This window comes from Colias eurytheme, chromosome 27 (genome assembly GCF_061535395.1).
Source record: "Colias eurytheme isolate Ceu_HAF_F1 chromosome 27, ilColEury1 Martin Lab GWU primary, whole genome shotgun sequence".
Lineage (NCBI taxonomy): Eukaryota > Metazoa > Arthropoda > Insecta > Lepidoptera > Pieridae > Colias > Colias eurytheme.
The window spans coordinates 5,890,267-5,913,206 of record NC_143006.1 but is presented as its reverse complement, the minus strand read 5'-3'; the positions used below and the strand labels follow the sequence as shown (position 1 = coordinate 5,913,206).

Sequence of the window (22,940 nt, the reverse complement as noted above, 5' to 3'; positions counted from 1 at the left end):
CGTGCCGCCGAACGTGTTAGCAGTATAAAATCGTACCTTGCGTGCCGCCGAACGTGTTAGCAGTATAAAATCGTACCTTGCGTGCCGCCGAACGTGTTAGCAGTATAAAATCGTACCTTGTGTACAGCCGAACGTATTAGCAGTATAAAATAGTACCTTGTGTACAGCCGAACGTGTTAGCAGTATAAAATCGTACCTTGCGTACAGCCGAACGTGTTAGCAGTATAAAATCGTACCTTGCGTGCCGCCGAACGTGTAAGCAGTATAAAATCGTACCTTGCGTGCCGCCGAACGTGTTAGCAGTATAAAATCGTACCTTGCGTGCCGCCTCTAGTTTTAGCAACACAAAATCGTACCTTGCGTGCCGCCGAACGTGTTAGCAGTATATAATCGTACCTTGCGTACAGCCGAACGTGTTAGCAGTATGAAATCGTACCTTGCGTGCCGCCGAACGTGTAAGCAGTATAAAATCGTACCTTGCGTGCCGCTGAACGTGTTAGCAGTATAAAATCGTACCTTGCGTGCCGCCTCTAGTTTTAGCAACACAAAATCGTACCTTGCGTGCCGCCGAACGTGTTAGCAGTATAAAATCGTACCTTGCGTACCGCCGAACGTGTTAGCAGTATAAAATCGTACCTTGCGTGCCGCCGAACGTGTAAGCAGTATAAAATCGTACCTTGCGTGCCGCCGAACGTGTAAGCAGTATAAAATCGTACCTTGCGTGCCGCCGAACGTGTTAGCAGTATAAAATCGTACCTTGCGTGCCGCCGAACGTGTAAGCAGTATAAAATCGTACCTTGCGTGCCGCCGAACGTGTTAGCAGTATAAAATCGTACCTTGCGTGCCGCCGAACGTGTTAGCAGTATAAAATCGTACCTTGCGTGCCGCCGAACGTGTAAGCAGTATAAAATCGTACCTTGCGTGCCGCCGAACGTGTTAGCAGTATATAATCGTACCTTGCGTGCCGCCGAACGTGTAAGCAGTATAAAATCGTACCTTGCGTGCCGCCGAACGTGTAAGCAGTATAAAATCGTACCTTGCGTGCCGCCGAACGTGTTAGCAGTATAAAATCGTACCTTGCGTGCCGCCGAACGTGTTAGCAGTATATAATCGTACCTTGCGTACAGCCGAACGTGTTAGCAGTATAAAATCGTACCTTGCGTGCCGCCGAACGTGTAAGCAGTATAAAATCGTACCTTGCGTGCCGCCGAACGTGTAAGCAGTATAAAATCGTACCTTGCGTGCCGCCTCTAGTTTTAGCAACACAAAATCGTACCTTGCATGCCGCCGAACGTGTTAGCAGTATAAAATCGTACCTTGCGTACAGCCGAACGTGTTAGCAGTATAAAATCGTACCTTGCGTTCAGCCGAACGTGTTAGCAGTATAAAATCGTACCTAGCATGCCGCCGAACGTGTTAGCAGTATAAAATCGTACCTTGCGTGCCGCCGAACGTGTTAGCAGTATAAAATCGTACCTTGCGTGCCGCCGAACGTGTAAGCAGTATAAAATCGTACCTTGCGTGCCGCCGAACGTGTTAGCAGTATAAGATCGTACCTTGCGTGCCGCCGAACGTGTAAGCAGTATAAAATCGTACCTTGCGTGCCACCAAACGCTTTCGCAGTATAAAATCGTACCTTGCGTACAGCCGAACGTGTAAGCAGTATAAAATCGTACATTGCGTACCGCCGAACGTGTTAGCAGTATGAAATCGTACCTTGCGTACAGCTTAACGTGTAAAGCAGTATAAAATCGTACCTTGCGTACAGCCGAACGTGTTAGCAGTATAAAATCGTACCTTGCGTGCCGCCGAACGTGTTAGCAGTATAAAATCGTACCTTGCGTGCCGCCGAACGTGTTAGCAGTATAAAATCGTACCTTGCGTGCCGCCGAACGTGTAAGCAGTATAAAATCGTACCTTGCGTGCCGCCGATCGTGTAAGCAGTATAAAATCGTACCTTGCGTGCCGCCGAACGTGTTAGCAGTATAAAATCGTACCTTGCGTGCCGCCGAATGTGTTAGCAGTATAAAATCGTACCTTGCGTGCCGCCGAACGTGTTAGCAGTATAAAATCGTACCTTGCGTGCCGCTTCTAGTTTAAACTACATAAAATCGTACCTTGCGTACCGCCAATTGTGTAAGAAGTATAAAATCGTACCTTTCGTGCCGCCTCTAGTTTAAGCAACACAAAATCGTACCTAGCGTGCCGCCGAACGTGTTAGCAGTATAAAATCGTACCTTGCGTGCCACCGAACGTGTTAGCAGTATAAAATCGTACCTTGCGTGCCGCCGAACGTGTTAGCAGTATAAGATCGTACCTTGCATGCCGCCGAACGTGTTAGCAGTATAAAATCGTACCTTGCGTTCAGCCGAACGTGTTAGCAGTATAAAATCGTACCTTGCATGCCGCCGAACGTGTTAGCAGTATAAAATCGTACCTTGCGTGCCGCCGAACGTGTTAGCAGTATAAAATCGTACCTTGCGTGCCGCCGAACGTGTAAGCAGTATAAAATCGTACCTTGCGTGCCGCCGAACGTGTTAGCAGTATAAGATCGTACCTTGCGTGCCGCCGAACGTGTAAGCAGTATAAAATCGTACCTTGCGTGCCACCAAACGCTTTCGCAGTATAAAATCGTACCTTGCGTACAGCCGAACGTGTAAGCAGTATAAAATCGTACATTGCGTACCGCCGAACGTGTTAGCAGTATGAAATCGTACCTTGCGTACAGCTTAACGTGTAAAGCAGTATAAAATCGTACCTTGCGTACAGCCGAACGTGTTAGCAGTATAAAATCGTACCTTGCGTGCCGCCGAACGTGTTAGCAGTATAAAATCGTACCTTGCGTGCCGCCGAACGTGTAAGCAATATAAAATCGTACCTTGCGTGCCGCCGAACGTGTAAGCAGTATAAAATCGTACCTTGCGTGCCGCCGATCGTGTTAGCAGTATAAAATCGTACCTTGCGTGCCGCCGAACGTGTTAGCAGTATAAAATCGTACCTTGCGTGCCGCCGAACGTGTTAGCAGTATAAAATCGTACCTTGCGTGCCGCCGAACGTGTTAGCAGTATAAAATCGTACCTTGCGTGCCGCTTCTAGTTTAAACTACATAAAATCGTACCTTGCGTACCGCCAATTGTGTAAGAAGTATAAAATCGTACCTTTCGTGCCGCCTCTAGTTTAAGCAACACAAAATCGTACCTTGCGTGCCGCCGAACGTGTTAGCAGTATATAATCGTACCTTGCGTACAGCCGAACGTGTTAGCAGTATAAAATCGTACCTTGCGTGCCGCCGAACGTAGTATAAGATCGTACCTTGCATGCCGCCGAACGTGTAAGCAGTATAAAATCGTACCTTGCGTGCCACCAAACGCTTTAGCAGTATAAAATCGTACCTTGCGTACAGCCGAACGTGTAAGCAGTATAAAATCGTACCTTGCGTACCGCCGAACGTGTTAGCAGTATAAAATCGTACCTTGCGTACAGCTGAACGTGTAAAGCAGTATAAAATCGTACCTTGCGTACAGCCGAACGTGTTAGCAGTATAAAATCGTACCTTGCGTGCCGCCGAACGTGTTAGCAGTATAAAATCGTACCTTGCGTGCCGCCGAACGTGTTAGCAGTATAAAATCGTACCTTGCGTGCCGCCGAACGTGTTAGCAGTATAAAATCGTACCTTGCGTTCAGCCGAACGTGATAGCAGTATAAAATCGTACCTTGCATGCCGCCGAACGTGTTAGCAGTATAAAATCGTACCTTGCGTGCCGCCGAACGTGTTAGCAGTATAAAATCGTACCTTGCGTGCCGCCGAACGTGTAAGCAGTATAAAATCGTACCTTGCGTGCCGCCGAACGTGTTAGCAGTATAAGATCGTACCTTGCGTGCCACCAAACGCTTTAGCAGTATAAAATCGTACCTTGCGTACAGCCGAACGTGTAAGCAGTATAAAATCGTACCTTGCGTGCCGCCGATCGTGTTAGCAGTATAAAATCGTACCTTGCGTGCCGCCGAACGTGTTAGCAGTATAAAATCGTACCTTGCGTGCCGCCGAACGTGTTAGCAGTATAAAATCGTACCTTGCGTGCCGCCGAACGTGTTAGCAGTATAAAATCGTACCTTGCGTGCCGCCGAACGTGTTAGCAGTATATAATCGTACCTTGCGTACAGCCGAACGTGTTAGCAGTATAAAATCGTACCTTGCGTGCCGCCGAACGTGTAAGCAATATAAAATCGTACCTTGCGTGCCGCCGAACGTGTAAGCAGTATAAAATCGTACCTTGCGTGCCGCCTCTAGTTTTAGCAACACAAAATCGTACCTTGCGTGCCGCCGAACGTGTTAGCAGTATAAAATCGTACCTTGCGTACAACCGAACGTGTTAGCAGTATAAAATCGTACCTTGCGTACAGCCGAACGTGTAAGCAGTATAAAATCGTACCTTGCGTACAGCCGAACGTGTTAGCAGTATAAAATCGTACCTTGTGTACAGCCGAAAGTATTAGCAGTATAAAATAGTACCTTGCGTACAGCCGAACGTGTTAGCAGTATAAAATCGTACCTTGCGTACAGCCGAACGTGTTAGCAGTATAAAATCGTACCTTGCGTGCCGCCGAACGTGTAAACAGTATAAAATCGTACCTTGCGTTCAGCCGAACGTGTTAGCAGTATGAATCGTACCTTGCATGCCGCCGAACGTGTTAGAAGTATAAAATCGTACCTTGCGTGCCGCCAAAGGTGTTAACAGTATAAAATCGTACCTTGCGTGCCACCGAACGTGTTAGCAGTATAAAATCGTACCTTGCGTGCCGCCAAAGGTGTTAACAGTATAAAATCGTACCTTGCGTGCCGCCGAACGTGTTAGCAGTATAAAACGTACCTTGCGTGCCGCCGAACGTGTAAGCAGTATAAAATCGTACCTTGCGTGCCGCCGAACGTGTACGCAGTATAAAATCTTACCTTGCATGCCGCCGAACGTGTAAGCAGTATAAAATCGTACCTTGCGTGCCGCCGAACGTGTAAGCAGTATAAAATCGTACCTTGCGTGCCGCCGAACGTGTAAGCAGTATAAAATCGTACCTTGCGTGCCGCCGAACGTGTTAGCAGTATAAAATCGTACCTTGCGTGCCGCCGAACGTGTAAGCAGTATAAAATCGTACCTTGCGTGCCGCCGAACGTGTAAGCAGTATAAAATCGTACCTTGCGTGCCGCCGAACGTGTTAGCAGTATAAAATCGTACCTTGCGGGCCGCCGAACGTGTTAGCAGTATAAAATCGTACCTTGCGTACAGCCGAACGTGTTAGCAGTATAAAATCGTACCTTGCGTTCAGCCGAACGTGTTAGCAGTATAAAATCGTACCTTGCGTGCCGCCGAACGTGTTAGCAGTATAAAATCGTACCTTGCGTGCCGCCGAACGTGTTAGCAGTATAAGATCGTACCATGCGTGCCGCCGAACGTGTAAGCAGTATAAAATCGTACCTTGCGTACAGCCGAACGTGTTAGCAGTATAAAATCGTACCTTGCGTACAGCCGAACGTGTTAGCAGTATAAAATCGTACCTTGCGTTCAGCCGAACGTGTTAGCAGTATAAAATCGTACCTTGCGTGCCGCCGAACGTGTTAGCAGTATAAAATCGTACCTTGCGTGCCCCCGAACGTGTAAGCAGTATAAAATCGTACCTTGCGTACAGCCGAACGTGTTAGTAGTATAAAATCGTACCTTGCGTGCCCCCGAACGTGTAAGCAGTATAAAATCGTACCTTGCGTACAGCCGAACGTGTTAGTAGTATAAAATCGTACCTTGCGTACAGCCGAACGTGCTAGCAGTATAAAATCGTACCTTGCGTACAGCCGAACGTGTTAGTAGTATAAAATCGAACCTTGCGTATAGCCGAACGTGTTAGCAGTATAAGATCGTACCTTGCGTGCCACCGAACGTGTAAGCAGTATAAAATCGTACCTTGCGTGCCACCAAACGCTTTAGCAGTATAAAATCGTACCTTGCGTACAGCCGAACGTGTAAGCAGTATAAAATCGTACCTTGCGTACCACCGAACGTGTTAGCAGTATAAAATCGTACCTTGCGTACAGCCGAACGTGTAAGCAGTATAAAATCGTACCTTGCGTACAGCCGAACGTGTTAGTAGTATAAAATCGTACCTTGCGTGCCGCCGAACGTGTTAGCAGTATAAAATCGTACCTTGCGTGCCGCCGAACGTGTGAGCAGTATAAAATCGTTCCTTGCGTGCCACCTCTAGTTTTAGCAACACAAAATCGTACCTTGCGTGCCGCCGAACGTGTTAGCAGTATAAAATCGTACCTTGCGTACAGCCGAACGTGTTAGCAGTATAAAATCGTACCTTGCGTTCAGCCGAACGAGTTAGCAGTATAAAATCGTACCTTGCGTACAGCCGAACGTGTAAGCAGTATAAAATCGTACCTTGCGTACAGCTGAACGTGTAAAGCAGTATAAAATCGTACCTTGCGTACAGCCGAACGTGTTAGCAGTATAAAATCGTACCTTGCGTGCCGCCGAACGTGTTAGCAGTATAAAATCGTACCTTGCGTGCCGCCGAACGTGATAGCAGTATAAAATCGTACCTTGCGTGCCGCCGAACGTGTAAGCAGTATAAAATCGTACCTTGCGTGCCGCCGAACGTGTTAGCAGTATAAAATCGTACCTTGCGTGCCGCCGAACGTGTTAGCAGTATAAAATCGTACCTTGCGTGCCGCCGAACGTGTAAGCAGTATAAAATCGTACCTTGCGTGCCGCCGAACGTGTTAGCAGTATAAAATCGTACCTTGCGTGCCGCCGAACGTGTTAGCAGTACAAAATCGTACCTTGCGTGCCGCCGAACGTGTTAGCAGTATAAAATCGTACCTTGCGTGCCGCCGAACGTGTTAGCAGTATAAAATCGTACCTTGCGTGCCGCTTCTAGTTTAAACAACATAAAATCGTACCTTGCGTACCGCCAATTGTGTAAGAAGTATAAAATCGTACCTTTCGTGCCGCCTCTAGTTTGAGCAACACAAAATCGTACCTTGCGTGCCGCCGAACGTGTTAGCAGTATATAATCGTACCTTGCGTGCCGCCGAACGTGTTAGCAGTATAAAATCGTACCTTGCGTGCCGCCGAACGTGTTAGCAGAATAAGATCGTACCTTGCGTGCCGCCGAACGTGTAAGCAGTATAAAATCGTACCTTGCGTGCCACCAAACGCTTAAGCAGTATAAAATCGTACCTTGCGTACAGCCGAACGTGTAAGCAGTATAAAATCGTACCTTGCGTACCGCCGAACGTGTTAGCAGTATAAAATCGTACCTTGCGTACAGCTGAACGTGTAAAGCAGTATAAAATCGTACCTTGCGTACAGCCGAACGTGTAAGCAGTATAAAATCGTACCTTGCGTGCCGCCGAACGTGTAAGCAGTATAAAATCGTACCTTGCGTGGCGCCGAACGTGTAAGCAGTATAAAATCGTACCTTGCGTGCCGCAGAACGTGTTAGCAGTATAAAATCGTACCTTGCGTGCCGCCGAACGTGTAAGCAGTATAAAATCGTACCTTGCGTGCCGCTGAACGTGTTAGCAGTATAAAATCGTACCTTGCGTGCCGCCTCTAGTTTTAGCAACACAAAATCGTACCTTGCGTGCCGCCGAACGTGTTAGCAGTATAAAATCGTACCTTGCGTGCCGCCGAACGTGTTAGCAGTATAAAATCGTACCTTGCGTGCCGCCGAACGTGTAAGCAGTATAAAATCGTACCTTGCGTGCCGCCGAACGTGTAAGCAGTATAAAATCGTACCTTGCGTGCCGCCGAACGTGTAAGCAGTATAAAATCGTTCCTTGCGTGCCGCCGAACGTGTTAGCAGTATAAAATCGTACCTTGCGTGCCGCCGAACGTGTTAGCAGTATAAAATCGTACCTTGCGTGCCGCCGAACGTGTTAGCAGTATAAAATCGTACCTTGCGTGCCGCCGAACGTGTAAGCAGTATAAAATCGTACCTTGCGTGCCGCCGAACGTGTAAGCAGTATAAAATCGTTCCTTGCGTGCCGCCGAACGTGTTAGCAGTATAAAATCGTACCTTGCGTGCCGCCGAACGTGTTAGCAGTATAAAATCGTACCTTTCGTGCCGCCGAACGTGTTAGCAGTATAAAATCGTACCTTGCGTGCCGCCGAACGTGTTAGCAGTATAAAATCGTACCTTGCGTGCCGCCGAATGTGTTAGCAGTATAAAATCGTACCTTGCGTGCCGCCGAACGTGTTAGCAGTATAAAATCGTACCTTGCGTGCCGCTTCTAGTTTAAACTACATAAAATCGTACCTTGCGTACCGCCAATTGTGTAAGAAGTATAAAATCGTACCTTTCGTGCCGCCTCTAGTTTAAGCAACACAAAATCGTACCTAGCGTGCCGCCGAACGTGTTAGCAGTATAAAATCGTACCTTGCGTGCCACCGAACGTGTTAGCAGTATAAAATCGTACCTTGCGTGCCGCCGAACGTGTTAGCAGTATAAGATCGTACCTTGCATGCCGCCGAACGTGTTAGCAGTATAAAATCGTACCTTGCGTTCAGCCGAACGTGTTAGCAGTATAAAATCGTACCTTGCATGCCGCCGAACGTGTTAGCAGTATAAAATCGTACCTTGCGTGCCGCCGAACGTGTTAGCAGTATAAAATCGTACCTTGCGTGCCGCCGAACGTGTAAGCAGTATAAAATCGTACCTTGCGTGCCGCCGAACGTGTTAGCAGTATAAGATCGTACCTTGCGTGCCGCCGAACGTGTAAGCAGTATAAAATCGTACCTTGCGTGCCACCAAACGCTTTCGCAGTATAAAATCGTACCTTGCGTACAGCCGAACGTGTAAGCAGTATAAAATCGTACATTGCGTACCGCCGAACGTGTTAGCAGTATGAAATCGTACCTTGCGTACAGCTTAACGTGTAAAGCAGTATAAAATCGTACCTTGCGTACAGCCGAACGTGTTAGCAGTATAAAATCGTACCTTGCGTGCCGCCGAACGTGTTAGCAGTATAAAATCGTACCTTGCGTGCCGCCGAACGTGTAAGCAATATAAAATCGTACCTTGCGTGCCGCCGAACGTGTAAGCAGTATAAAATCGTACCTTGCGTGCCGCCGATCGTGTTAGCAGTATAAAATCGTACCTTGCGTGCCGCCGAACGTGTTAGCAGTATAAAATCGTACCTTGCGTGCCGCCGAACGTGTTAGCAGTATAAAATCGTACCTTGCGTGCCGCCGAACGTGTTAGCAGTATAAAATCGTACCTTGCGTGCCGCTTCTAGTTTAAACTACATAAAATCGTACCTTGCGTACCGCCAATTGTGTAAGAAGTATAAAATCGTACCTTTCGTGCCGCCTCTAGTTTAAGCAACACAAAATCGTACCTTGCGTGCCGCCGAACGTGTTAGCAGTATATAATCGTACCTTGCGTACAGCCGAACGTGTTAGCAGTATAAAATCGTACCTTGCGTGCCGCCGAACGTAGTATAAGATCGTACCTTGCATGCCGCCGAACGTGTAAGCAGTATAAAATCGTACCTTGCGTGCCACCAAACGCTTTAGCAGTATAAAATCGTACCTTGCGTACAGCCGAACGTGTAAGCAGTATAAAATCGTACCTTGCGTACCGCCGAACGTGTTAGCAATATAAAATCGTACCTTGCGTACAGCTGAACGTGTAAAGCAGTATAAAATCGTACCTTGCGTACAGCCGAACGTGTTAGCAGTATAAAATCGTACCTTGCGTGCCGCCGAACGTGTTAGCAGTATAAAATCGTACCTTGCGTGCCGCCGAACGTGTTAGCAGTATAAAATCGTACCTTGCGTGCCGCCGAACGTGTTAGCAGTATAAAATCGTACCTTGCGTTCAGCCGAACGTGATAGCAGTATAAAATCGTACCTTGCATGCCGCCGAACGTGTTAGCAGTATAAAATCGTACCTTGCGTGCCGCCGAACGTGTTAGCAGTATAAAATCGTACCTTGCGTGCCGCCGAACGTGTAAGCAGTATAAAATCGTACCTTGCGTGCCGCCGAACGTGTTAGCAGTATAAGATCGTACCTTGCGTGCCACCAAACGCTTTAGCAGTATAAAATCGTACCTTGCGTACAGCCGATCGTGTTAGCAGTATAAAATCGTACCTTGCGTGCCGCCGAACGTGTTAGCAGTATAAAATCGTACCTTGCGTGCCGCCGAACGTGTAAGCAGTATAAAATCGTACCTTGCGTGCCGCCGAACGTGTTAGCAGTATAAAATCGTACCTTGCGTGCCGCCGAACGTGTTAGCAGTATATAATCGTACCTTGCGTACAGCCGAACGTGTTAGCAGTATAAAATCGTACCTTGCGTGCCGCCGAACGTGTAAGCAATATAAAATCGTACCTTGCGTGCCACCTCTAGTTTTAGCAACACAAAATCGTACCTTGCGTGCCGCCGAACGTGTTAGCAGTATAAAATCGTACCTTGCGTACAGCCGAACGTGTTAGCAGTATAAAATCGTACCTTGCGTTCAGCCGAACGAGTTAGCAGTATAAAATCGTACCTTGCGTACAGCCGAACGTGTAAGCAGTATAAAATCGTACCTTGCGTACAGCTGAACGTGTAAAGCAGTATAAAATCGTACCTTGCGTACAGCCGAACGTGTTAGCAGTATAAAATCGTACCTTGCGTGCCGCCGAACGTGTTAGCAGTATAAAATCGTACCTTGCGTGCCGCCGAACGTGATAGCAGTATAAAATCGTACCTTGCGTGCCGCCGAACGTGTAAGCAGTATAAAATCGTACCTTGCGTGCCGCCGAACGTGTTAGCAGTATAAAATCGTACCTTGCGTTCAGCCGAACGTGATAGCAGTATAAAATCGTACCTTGCATGCCGCCGAACGTGTTAGCAGTATAAAATCGTACCTTGCGTGCCGCCGAACGTGTTAGCAGTATAAAATCGTACCTTGCGTGCCGCCGAACGTGTAAGCAGTATAAAATCGTACCTTGCGTGCCGCCGAACGTGTTAGCAGTATAAGATCGTACCTTGCGTGCCACCAAACGCTTTAGCAGTATAAAATCGTACCTTGCGTACAGCCGAACGTGTAAGCAGTATAAAATCGTACCTTGCGTGCCGCCGATCGTGTTAGCAGTATAAAATCGTACCTTGCGTGCCGCCGAACGTGTTAGCAGTATAAAATCGTACCTTGCGTGCCGCCGAACGTGTTAGCAGTATAAAATCGTACCTTGCGTGCCGCCGAACGTGTTAGCAGTATAAAATCGTACCTTGCGTGCCGCCGAACGTGTTAGCAGTATAAAATCGTACCTTGCGTGCCGCTTCTAGTTTAAACAACATAAAATCGTACCTTGCGTACCGCCAATTGTGTAAGAAGTATAAAATCGTACCTTTCGTGCCGCCTCTAGTTTGAGCAACACAAAATCGTACCTTGCGTGCCGCCGAACGTGTTAGCAGTATAAAATCGTACCTTGCGTGCCGCCGAACGTGTTAGCAGTATAAAATCGTACCTTGCGTGCCGCCGAACGTGTTAGCAGTATAAGATCGTACCTTGCGTGCCGCCGAACGTGTAAGCAGTATAAAATCGTACCTTGCGTGCCACCAAACGCTTTAGCAGTATAAAATCGTACCTTGCGTACAGCCGAACGTGTAAGCAGTATAAAATCGTACCTTGCGTACCGCCGAACGTGTTAGCAGTATAAAATCGTACCTTGCGTACAGCTGAACGTGTAAAGCAGTATAAAATCGTACCTTGCGTACAGCCGAACGTGTTAGCAGTATAAAATCGTACCTTGCGTGCCGCCGAACGTGTAAGCAGTATAAAATCGTACCTTGCGTGGCGCCGAACGTGTAAGCAGTATAAAATCGTACCTTGCGTGCCGCAGAACGTGTTAGCAGTATAAAATCGTACCTTGCGTGCCGCCGAACGTGTAAGCAGTATAAAATCGTACCTTGCGTGCCGCTGAACGTGTTAGCAGTATAAAATCGTACCTTGCGTGCCGCCTCTAGTTTTAGCAACACAAAATCGTACCTTGCGTGCCGCCGAACGTGTTAGCAGTATAAAATCGTACCTTGCGTGCCGCCGAACGTGTTAGCAGTATAAAATCGTACCTTGCGTGCCGCCGAACGTGTAAGCAGTATAAAATCGTACCTTGCGTGCCGCCGAACGTGTAAGCAGTATAAAATCGTTCCTTGCGTGCCGCCGAACGTGTTAGCAGTATAAAATCGTACCTTGCGTGCCGCCGAACGTGTTAGCAGTATAAAATCGTACCTTTCGTGCCGCCGAACGTGTTAGCAGTATAAAATCGTACCTTGCGTGCCGCCTCTAGTTTTAGCAACACAAAATCGTACCTTGCGTGCCGCCGAACGTGTTAGCAGTATAAAATCGTACCTTGCGTACAGCCGAACGTGCTAGCAGTATAAAATCGTACCTTGCGTACAGCCGAACGTGTTAGCAGTATAAAATCGTACTTTGCGTACAGCCGAACGTGTAAGCAGTATAAAATCGTACCTTGCGTGCCGCCGAACGTGTTAGCAGTATAAAATCGTACCTTGCGTACAGCCGAACGTGTTAGCAGTATAAAATCGTACCTTGTGTACAGCCGAACGTGTTAGCAGTATAAAATAGTACCTTGCGTACAGCCGAACGTGTTAGCAGTATAAAATCGTACCTTGCGTACAGCCGAACGTGTAAGCAGTATAAAATCGTACCTTGCGTGCCGCCGAACGTGTTAGCAGTATAAAATCGTACCTTGCGTGCCGTCGAACGTGTAAGCAGTATAAAATCGTACCTTGCGTGCTGCAAAACGTGTTAGCAGTATAAAATCGTACCTTGCGTGCCGCCGAACGTGTTAGCAGTATAAAATCGTACCTTGCGTGCCGCCGAACGTGTTAGCAGTATATAATCGTACCTTGCGTACAGCCGAACGTGTTAGCAGTATAAAATCGTACCTTGCGTGCCGCCGAACGTGTAAGCAGTATAAAATCGTACCTTGCGTGCCGCCGAACGTGTTAGCAGTATAAAATCGTACCTTGCGTGCCGCCTCTAGTTTTAACAACACAAAATCGTACCTTGCGTGCCGCCGAACGTGTAAGCAGTATAAAATCGTACCTTGCGTACAGCCGAACGTGTTAGCAGTATAAAATCGTACCTTGCGTTCAGCCGAACGTGTTAGCAGTATAAAATCGTACCTTGCGTGCCGCCTCTAGTTTTAACAACACAAAATCGTACCTTGCGTGCCGCCGAACGTGTTAGCAGTATAAAATCGTACCTTGCGTGCCGCCTCTAGTTTTAACAACACAAAATCGTACCTTGCGTGCCGCCGAACGTGTTAGCAGTATAAAATCGTACCTTGCGGGCCGCCGAACGTGTTAGCAGTATAAAATCGTACCTTGCGTACAGCCGAACGTGTTAGCAGTATAAAATCGTACCTTGCGTTCAGCCGAACGTGTTAGCAGTATAAAATCGTACCTTGCGTGCCGCCGAACGTGTTAGCAGTATAAAATCGTACCTTGCGTGCCGCCGAACGTGTTAGCAGTATAAGATCGTACCATGCGTGCCGCCGAACGTGTAAGCAGTATAAAATCGTACCTTGCGTACAGCCGAACGTGTTAGCAGTATAAAATCGTACCTTGCGTACAGCCGAACGTGTTAGCAGTATAAAATCGTACCTTGCGTTCAGCCGAACGTGTTAGCAGTATAAAATCGTACCTTGCGTGCCGCCGAACGTGTTAGCAGTATAAAATCGTACCTTGCGTGCCCCCGAACGTGTAAGCAGTATAAAATCGTACCTTGCGTACAGCCGAACGTGTTAGTAGTATAAAATCGTACCTTGCGTACAGCCGAACGTGCTAGCAGTATAAAATCGTACCTTGCGTACAGCCGAACGTGTTAGTAGTATAAAATCGAACCTTGCGTATAGCCGAACGTGTTAGCAGTATAAATTCAAACCTTGCATATAGCCGAACGAGTAAGCAGTATAAAATCGTACCTTGCGTACAGCCGAACGTGTTAGCAGTATAAAATCGTACCTTGCGTACAGCCGAACGTGTTAGCAGTATAAAATCGTACCTTGCGTACAGCCGAACGTGTTAGCAGTATAAAATCGTACCTTGCGTGCCGCCGAACGTGTTAGCAGTATAAAATCGTACCTTGCGTGCCGCCGAACGTGTAAGCAGTATAAAATCATACCTTGCATGCCGCCGAACGTGTTAGCAGTATAAAATCGTACCTTGCGTGCCGCCGAACGTGTTAGCAGTATAAAATCGTACCTTGCGTGCCGCCGAAAGTGTTAGCAGTATAAAATCGTACCTTGCGTGCCGCCGAACGTGTTAGCAGTATAAAATCGTACCTTGCGTGCCGCCGAACGTGTTAGCAGTATAAAATCGTACCTTGCGTGCCGCTTCTAGTTTAAACAACATAAAATCGTACCTTGCGTACCGCCAATTGTGTAAGAAGTATAAAATCGTACCTTTCGTGCCGCCTCTAGTTTTAGCAACACAAAATCGTACCTTGCGTGCCGCCGAACGTGTTAGCAGTATAAAATCGTACCTTGCGTGCCGCCGAACGTGTTAGCAGTATAAAATCGTACCTTGCGTGCCGCCGAACGTGTTAGCAGTATAAATGTATGGGAGTGTTTGATGTAAACTTTTTAGATATTTCCCGTTTTATTCTTAAAAAGTTATTACTGTCATTTTACTCATTAGGTAAAGGGCTTTCGACATCAGTTTAAAGTTTTTTGATATCTGTTATAGTTACGGAATAATCGCCTGTGCACACTTAACGATTACACCCTGTATACTCACATAACCACGTGAGAAGGTGCAGTTTACACATTTTGGTCACCACCTATTACATTCCCAATATAGCTCCATAGAGCCTCACCTAGGGTGTGCCAGCAGCAGAGCGCGTCGTGCGGGAGACGCAGAGCTGCGAGACAGTGTCTCAGCGCTGCCAGACAGTGTCTCAGCGCTGCCAGACAGTGTCTCAGCGCTGCCAGACAGTGTCTCAGCGCTGCCAGACAGTGTCTCATTGCTGCGAGACAGTGTCTAAGCGTTGCCAGACAATGTCTCAGCGCTGCCAGACCGTGTCTCAGCGCTGCCGGACAGTGTCTCAGCGCTGCCGGACAGTGTCTCAGCGCTGCCAGACAGTGTCTCAGCGCTGCCGGACAGTGTCTCAGCGCTGCGAGACAGTGTCTCAGCGCTGCAAGACAGTGTCTCAGCGCTGACTGCCAGCGCCATACTACCGCGGCCGACATCATATCGCCGAAGCCGTTCATTATGTACTGTAACACGAGTAGGGGTTGTGTTTGATAACATAAAAAGTATTCATTTTACACGTAATAATTGATTAATACAGTTTACATAGACCGTTCATTACAATTTAAATGTTGTAAAAACAATAGTAGTATGGTTTGGCTACAGACTTATAATTACGGCAAGATCAAAACAAAAAGAATAAATAAGATACTTCGTTACCGACATAACCTGTAACCACCCCCAAGGGTGCAATCCAGTATCCACACACACATAAAACTTTTATTCATAATTCTGGTAATTTAATCTTCAATTAGTAAACGGTGTAAACCTCTAATAATTTAATGTTTAATTCAAACCAAACAAATTGATTGGGAGAACTAAATAAAAAAAAATCTGACCTCTATATGCAAGAATAGCAAGCACTTATGGGAAATCTCAGTAAAGATGGCCGCCGCAGCGTTCAAGTCGTTCACAAACTTTTCAGTTAATTGCAGAGCTGGACTCATAGTGCTCGGAAGTGCCAAAATGTTAGCGCTTATCCATTCCTGTAAAATAATTGTGTTAATCTATACTAATATTATACATTTGAAGAGTTTTTGTTTGTTTGTTTGAACGCGCTAATCTCGGGAACGACTGGTCCGATTTGAAAAATTATTTCGGTGGATTGCCCATTTATCGAGGAAGGCTATAAGCTATATATCATCACGCTAAGACTAACAGGAGCGGAGCCACGCGGGTGAAACCGCGTGGCACAGCTAGTTATGAATATTCATCGTTATTTGTTTGTTTAAATTGACAACTATGTTTCGTTTTTCGTTGTGGAACTTGTGCGTGGTCCTTCAAGCCGGATAAAAATAAGTGTAGTCCTTCAAGTCAATCATGTATATTGTTCTCTTATAAGTAAACTAGCTTTCCACCCGCAGCTTCGCCCGCTTTGTCTAAAACCTAATAAATTACATACTAAAACCTTCCTCTTGAATTATTCTATCTATTAAAAAGAACCGCATCAAAATCCGTTGTTTAGTTTTAAAGATTAAAGCATACAAAGGGACATAGGGACAGAGAAAGCGACTTTGTTTTATACTATGTAGTGATATTGGTTTAATTTACAATAGTACGTATTTTAAGAGTTAATTTAAATAGGTACGTACCTTTAGGCAGTACAAATAAATAAAAACAAAATATTTTCCGTTAGGTACCTAAAAAAATAACCATGTAAAAATTATAATGAGTCAAATAATAAATGTTTTTGAAACCGGAAAGATATTAATTTAGGCATTTTGCTATTTATTTAAATATTCATATGGGTTAAAATGCTTCATATTATATTGCCACCAGCTTTCCGCCCGCGGCTTCGACCGCGTATTCAAAGAAAAACCCGCTAGTTCCCGTTTCTGTGGGATTTCCGAGATGAAACCTATCCTATGTGTTAATCGAAGTTACCCTCTATATGTGTGATAAATTTCATTGTAATCTGTTCAGTAGTAATTGTGTGAAAAAGTTACAAACATACACACCTCCACATACACATCCATCCGCACAAACTTTCGCATTTATAATATTATTAAATTAGTTGGATTTGACTTACCATAGTTTCAGCAAGCAAGGCTCTTCAAGCTGGTACATGTCGCTGACTATCTCTTTGATAGTAACTTCATCGCCAAGACTCGAACCGAAGATTTCAGCTTCATGCTCGTAAGCTGCTTTTATTTCCTACACATTTGATAAAATGTAATTATTTTTAGCATTTTAATTTTTAATGTATAGGTTCAATAGTAAAGTTGCAAATAGCATGATATTGTATGTGCAGGACTGAGTATATTTTAAAATAATTTGGAAAATCCAAAAGTGCACGCCTCATAATTTTTTTTTAATAAATATTTATTAATTATTATTTTTGTTTATTTAATAACAATTAAACCACATCGAATCAGACCCTGAAAAATGAAAGGGTTCTATTCCTGAGCATACTCAAGCGTAAGAGAAAAAAAAAGACTCGATTAGTAAAGTATTTCGGTCGCTATCGTGTTAACAAGAAAAAGGATCCGCACATACAGACACACGGACGTCCAAGACAGAACTTTTTTAAACTGTTTTTTAACTAGTTTAAATAACAAAAATGACATCAAAAATATCATGAACGTTAAAAATAGTGTTTTTTCTTAATATGTGTGTGTATGTATTATCTTACAAGTGCAATGTATGATACATAAAGTCATTTTAAGTTTGAAAAATCAGATGTTTTGCGCGAAGTGACAGTAGTACCCACCTCAACGCTTCGCTTATGAGGCGTGCAATTGCAAATTACAGTTCTAGAAGTTTATATTAACATTAATCATTTTATCAGAATAGGAGTTTTATGATTGAGGTGATCGAAAATGATTGGGGCTAGTCGTTTCAGTTGTTTCGCCACAAAAACAGGAATTTTATTCGGCTTTGAGTACTCGAACAGACTTATGATATTTCGCACTATAACATTACTAGTGATCCGCCCCGGCTTCGCCCGTGGAACCTACATGTTTAAACTATCCTATCTCTCAAGTTGGATCGAACTGCACATGGTGTGCGAATTTTATTATAATCGGTTAAGTGGTCTAGGACTCCATTGAGGACAAACATTGTGACACGAGATTTATATATATTAAGATTTGTTAGCCACTGCGTAGTGCGAGATGCACATATGCGGCTTTTGTATTCGTGGTGAGCGAAGCGAGCGCAGTAGCACTGACTCGTTGCCTAGGGGACGCGTCATCGTAATCTATAATTTGATAGTGTCAGTCGTTCGCGATTGTACCTACTAACCTGCTGCATATGAGGTGCATCAACTTGCACATTTTTCAATAGCTATAAATATGCAGCGCCTGTATAAACTGGACTATTATATTTGAAGTTGCTAATAAATTTTATTTTATTTATTATTAGTATTACTATATCATCGTCCACCCGCACCGCACTGCTTATTTATTTATTTATTCATTAGAGTAACACCACATCATACATAATATAAAACATTACAAGAATAATCTTTGAACATAGTATCTAAGATGTATGACAATAACGGCGTACATAACTTTATCTGTAACACTAGCTTTCCGCCCGCGGCTTCGCCCGCATTCTCAAAGAAAAACCCGCATAGTTCCCGTTCCCGTGGGATTTCCGGGATAAAACCTATGCTATGTGTTTATCCAAGTTACCCTCTATATGTGTGCTAAATTTCATGCAAATACATCCAAGGAATAAAAAGTTTCATACAAACTTCTATCCCCTATTTTACCCCTTTAGGGGATGAATTTTCTAAAATCCTTTCTTAGCGGATGCCTACGTCCTAACATCTACCTGCATGCCAAATTTCAGCCCGATACGTCCAGCGGTTTGGGCTGTGCGTTGATAGATCACTATATCAGTCACCTTTGAGTTTTATATATATAGATTATATATATTATGTATATTTTTTAATGAATACAATTAAATAGTGAAAACTGAATTGCTCTAGCATGTGTGGCACTTTATTACTAACCTGTTGAGTAGGTGACGTGTCATCCTGCACATTCTTCAATAGTCTATAATTCGGTAACACCTGCAAGAAGTGCAGTATATCACCATCCGCCATTTCGCCGCTCTAGCCGAGTGAGCAGGGGCAAGTCTCGTATGCGCTGCTTTAGCATTTGTAGCCAAAGACCAAGCAGCAGCAGTGGCTCAGCGTCGCACGGCTAGCCATGCGCGGCTGACGCAAGCGAATACTGTGCACTGCTCGCCGCTGTGGAGATAGTGTTGTATTTGTTAAAAAAATTGGTTGTCTGTAAAGTCGGTTTACTGACGATAGTTTAACGTGGCAACGTCCGATTGTGCTTCTTTGTCGCTCGTTCCGCGCTCTCGCTTGCACTTCAAGCCTTACATGGAACGCCTCAGAGCGAGGTAACGCCGCATGAGTCATGTTTTTTCGTGCGTGCAGCCGGCTGTATCGAATTATAAGACGTTGTCACGTTAAAAATGCGGTATGGAATTAAACGACATGGACAACCAATAGATTAAATATTTCAAACAGCCAAGTGAATCTGAAAAATTATCCATCCATTTTTTAGTTAGTACAAGTCAGACGAAACCAGAAAATGCACAACATTTTTTACAATCTTGTAAGTCATCAAACAGAAGCAATGAAAAGGGGTAAATTATTAGAAAATGATGTTATTGAGAAAGTTGAAAAAATAATGGATATAACTATTTATTACTATTACATCATCATTTGTATAATATTGGTATAATTAATTGATGTTAACACTTTTATTTCTACACTAGCGCAGCGGTCTGCTGCGGCTTCGCCCGTGGTACATATTTCGCAATAAAAGGTAGCCTATGTTCTTTCTCAGGGTCTAAAGATTATCTGTGCCAAATTTCATCAAAATCGGTCCAGTAGTTTATGCATGAAAACCATACATACATACATACATACATACATACAAACCTTTCCTCTTAATAATTTTAGTATATATATATTGTATTTTAGTATTTACTTGAATTGTCTTGTCACTATAAAATGTTATCATCTCACTACATATACTATCTACTGAATTATGTACTGCAAACTGCTTCACAAATGTACCCTGTGTTTTATAAGTAAACTTGAGTTGACGACAAACCGGTATGTAATTCTACATTATGTTGTGTTGTTGAGGCACTGTCGGATACAATTTCAGATGCAAGAGGCCCAGATAGAGGGCTTTATTTTGAAATTTGTTTGGAAGGATACCATTCTTTAATCTTTATGTTTTAGGTCTGTTTTTCTTGCAAATTATTGATTTATGCTCCATGTAGTTAACTGTCTTCTTCATCCTAAAAAAATGTTAGATATAGATTAGTGAAATTATTAAAAAACGGAATTTTGAAAAAGCGAATACTGTTTTGAACAAAGAATACTTATACTCTGTTTTGAAGCATCCAAACTAATAAATATACTTTTTATTAAGATGTTCAGATCTGAACTTCCTGCAATAAAAATAAAAAGTTCAATACTAACCACAAAGTGATCTTCACAACAATATCTTCTTATATATAAAATTCTCGTGTCACAATGTTAGTCTGCATACTCCTCCGAAACGGGTGGACCGATTCTCATGAAATTTTCTGTGCATATCGGGTAAGTCTGAGAATCGGCCAACATCTATTTTTCATATGTACCACGGGCGAAGCCGGGGCGGACCGCTAGTTAACTTATGGGAATATAGCGCCTCTTTACACCTACATAACTTTACACCACTTTTTCCTTAAAAACCATTGAGATACTATTACTACTTTACAAAGACAAACACTTTGCATTTCTTATTGTATTTTCGCAGTTAGGCACAACACAATACTTGTATGTAGATTTTTGTATTTGGCTATTGAAGACTGATGTCCCATAACGATTTATTAACAATTATTATAAGAAACGAATAACAATATTGAATCAAAGATTTTCTTGACTTGATTCATAGAGTATATTATATTAAATGACTTGATTTGTTTCACAGGATTTGTTTGTTGTGAAGTTTGTTGTCATGAACTGTGACGTCACACGAAGCGGCCGCAGAGCAAGACGAGCAAGTATCTGTCACAGAGCAAGTAATATAGTAGTATCTGTGGCAAGTATGGAAGCGTCAAGCGGCCATTTGCTTGCTTGCAGCCATGCAGCAAGCATGCAACCACCATGCTTCGCTTCAAGCGCGCCAAATGATCGCGTTGTTTGAATTGTCAATTTGAGTTGGGTTTTTTAAAACATTTTTATGTACTTATAATATTATTATATTATAAAATGTTTATTTATATTCAAAAATATTATTATATTAAAAAATGTTGTAAACTATCGGATACAAAAATAAAAAAAAATCATGCATCTATGTATCCGTAATTTTTTCCTTATTATCCTGAATTTTTTATCTTTATACTCACCCTAACTAGAAAGAGACACAGGAGACCTGAGACGGAGCTGAGGGGACTTGTCACCTTGTCACCATCCATAAACCAAATGTTCTTATCTACTACAGTCTACAGGAAAAAAATATAAATTTATACCGTTATAAATATTGTTGATAAGTTTGTTGTTGAACTGTGTTGATCATGGAACTATAGTCATACTGGAACCCAAACTCCTAAGAATAAATAAAAAACTGATAGAATGACCGCAAGTAACCCCTGTTTACCCCATAGGGTAGCCAGCGTGATTGTAAATTTTTCCCCTATTGACGTGCATTAAAAAATCGACTGTCAGTAATAATAGTCTATATGACATAAATCATTAATAAAATCCGCTAAAAAAATGAAATTTAAACGAGATTCATGCAGGTTTGCTTTTCCATTGAAATAACAAAGGTTTACAACTTTTAAAATGGACTGCTTATCGAACACGCTCATAATTTTTTTCCCATATTTTGTCTTCTTCTTCTTCTCTTAAATAATGGCTCCACCCAATAAAAAGGGACTTCGCCAATGTCCAGTATATATGGGAGAAACAGGACTCAAATTTCAGTCAGTTAGACTTGTGCAGATTTGACATTTAACATTTGGTACTGAGTGGGAAAATGCAGAAATTTTGATCAACTTGGAGCGGCTAGAACAAACACATAAGACAATACAGGTTATATATATTACAGACAACAGGAAACACTAATATGATTTATAAATATAATAAGGGGTTAATATTTTAGTTTATTATAGGAAATAAATTTAGATAGAATTTCAACAAATTTGGAAGGCACTAAGGACAACAGACATTTAAAATTTGTGGGACGAGGGATTTCAGGAGGGAGGACATCCAGTAATGAAGAACGAAGCTTGGTACATTCAAAGAACAGGTGATCAGTAGTTCCTTCGTCCAATCCACACTCACAAATAGAGTGATCTCGTACTCTGATTTTCGCCAGATGGACAGGAGTACACGCATGGCCGAAGCGGAGCCGACAGATAGTGGATGTTACTGGTTTGTCGAATTTACGAAAGCGGAAAAACCATGGTTTGTGTGGAATAGTAGGCTGAATGTCCCAATAAAATTTACCTTTCGTGCGGCTGGATTCTTGCCAAAGATTCAACCACTTCCTATCTAAACGTGATTTTGATAGTGGAACAAGGTCTTGACTGTAATTACTAAAGTGAGTATTGCAACCCACTTGCGTAGCAGACTTAGCCAAAGAGTCAGCCATCTCGTTACCCCCAATACCAATATGACCTGGTATATAAGTGATTTGAACGTGGAGACCCTTATTGAGGCAATTTAAAAGAGCCACACGGATTCTCAAAATCAAGGGGTGACAAGATCTGGATCGAAAGGGATTAGATAGGAGAGCCTGGAGGCAGCTTAATGAGTCAGAGAATATAACAGCTTTATCAAGGTTGTGAGAGCTAATGAAAGTGAGGGCTTCGAGGATGCCTGTAGCTTCACCAGTATAAACAGTAGATAAAGGGGGGCACTTTAACTGGAGAATAATGCTGGATTGAGGGTACCAAACAGCAACTCCTACACATGACATATCGGACAATTTCGAGGCATCCGTAAAAAAGAGGTGCCAATTGGGCCATTTATTGGCTACAATTTCATTAAATGTAGCATTTGCATTAATTGTATGTTTAGTTATGCCACAATTTAAAAGTATAGGTGGATTGTACGTAAGGGACTGGTAGTTAACAGAGAAGAGAGGATATAGTTCAAACTG

At 43.7% G+C, this 22,940-nt stretch overlaps 1 protein-coding gene across 1 annotated transcript; it reads right to left on the bottom strand.

The window, feature by feature from the left end:
* Positions 1-14,828: 14,828 nt before the first annotated feature.
* LOC149896932 (uncharacterized) lies at positions 14,829-16,981 on the bottom strand. The gene is made up of 3 exons (XM_090117078.1): positions 16,847-16,981; positions 15,657-15,803; positions 14,829-15,284 (listed from the first exon to the last, which is right to left on the bottom strand). The coding sequence occupies exons 1-3, from the start codon at positions 16,847-16,849 to the stop codon at positions 14,829-14,831; spliced, it is 606 nt and encodes a 201-aa protein (XP_089973204.1). The 5' UTR covers positions 16,850-16,981.
* Positions 16,982-22,940: the final 5,959 nt, after the last annotated feature.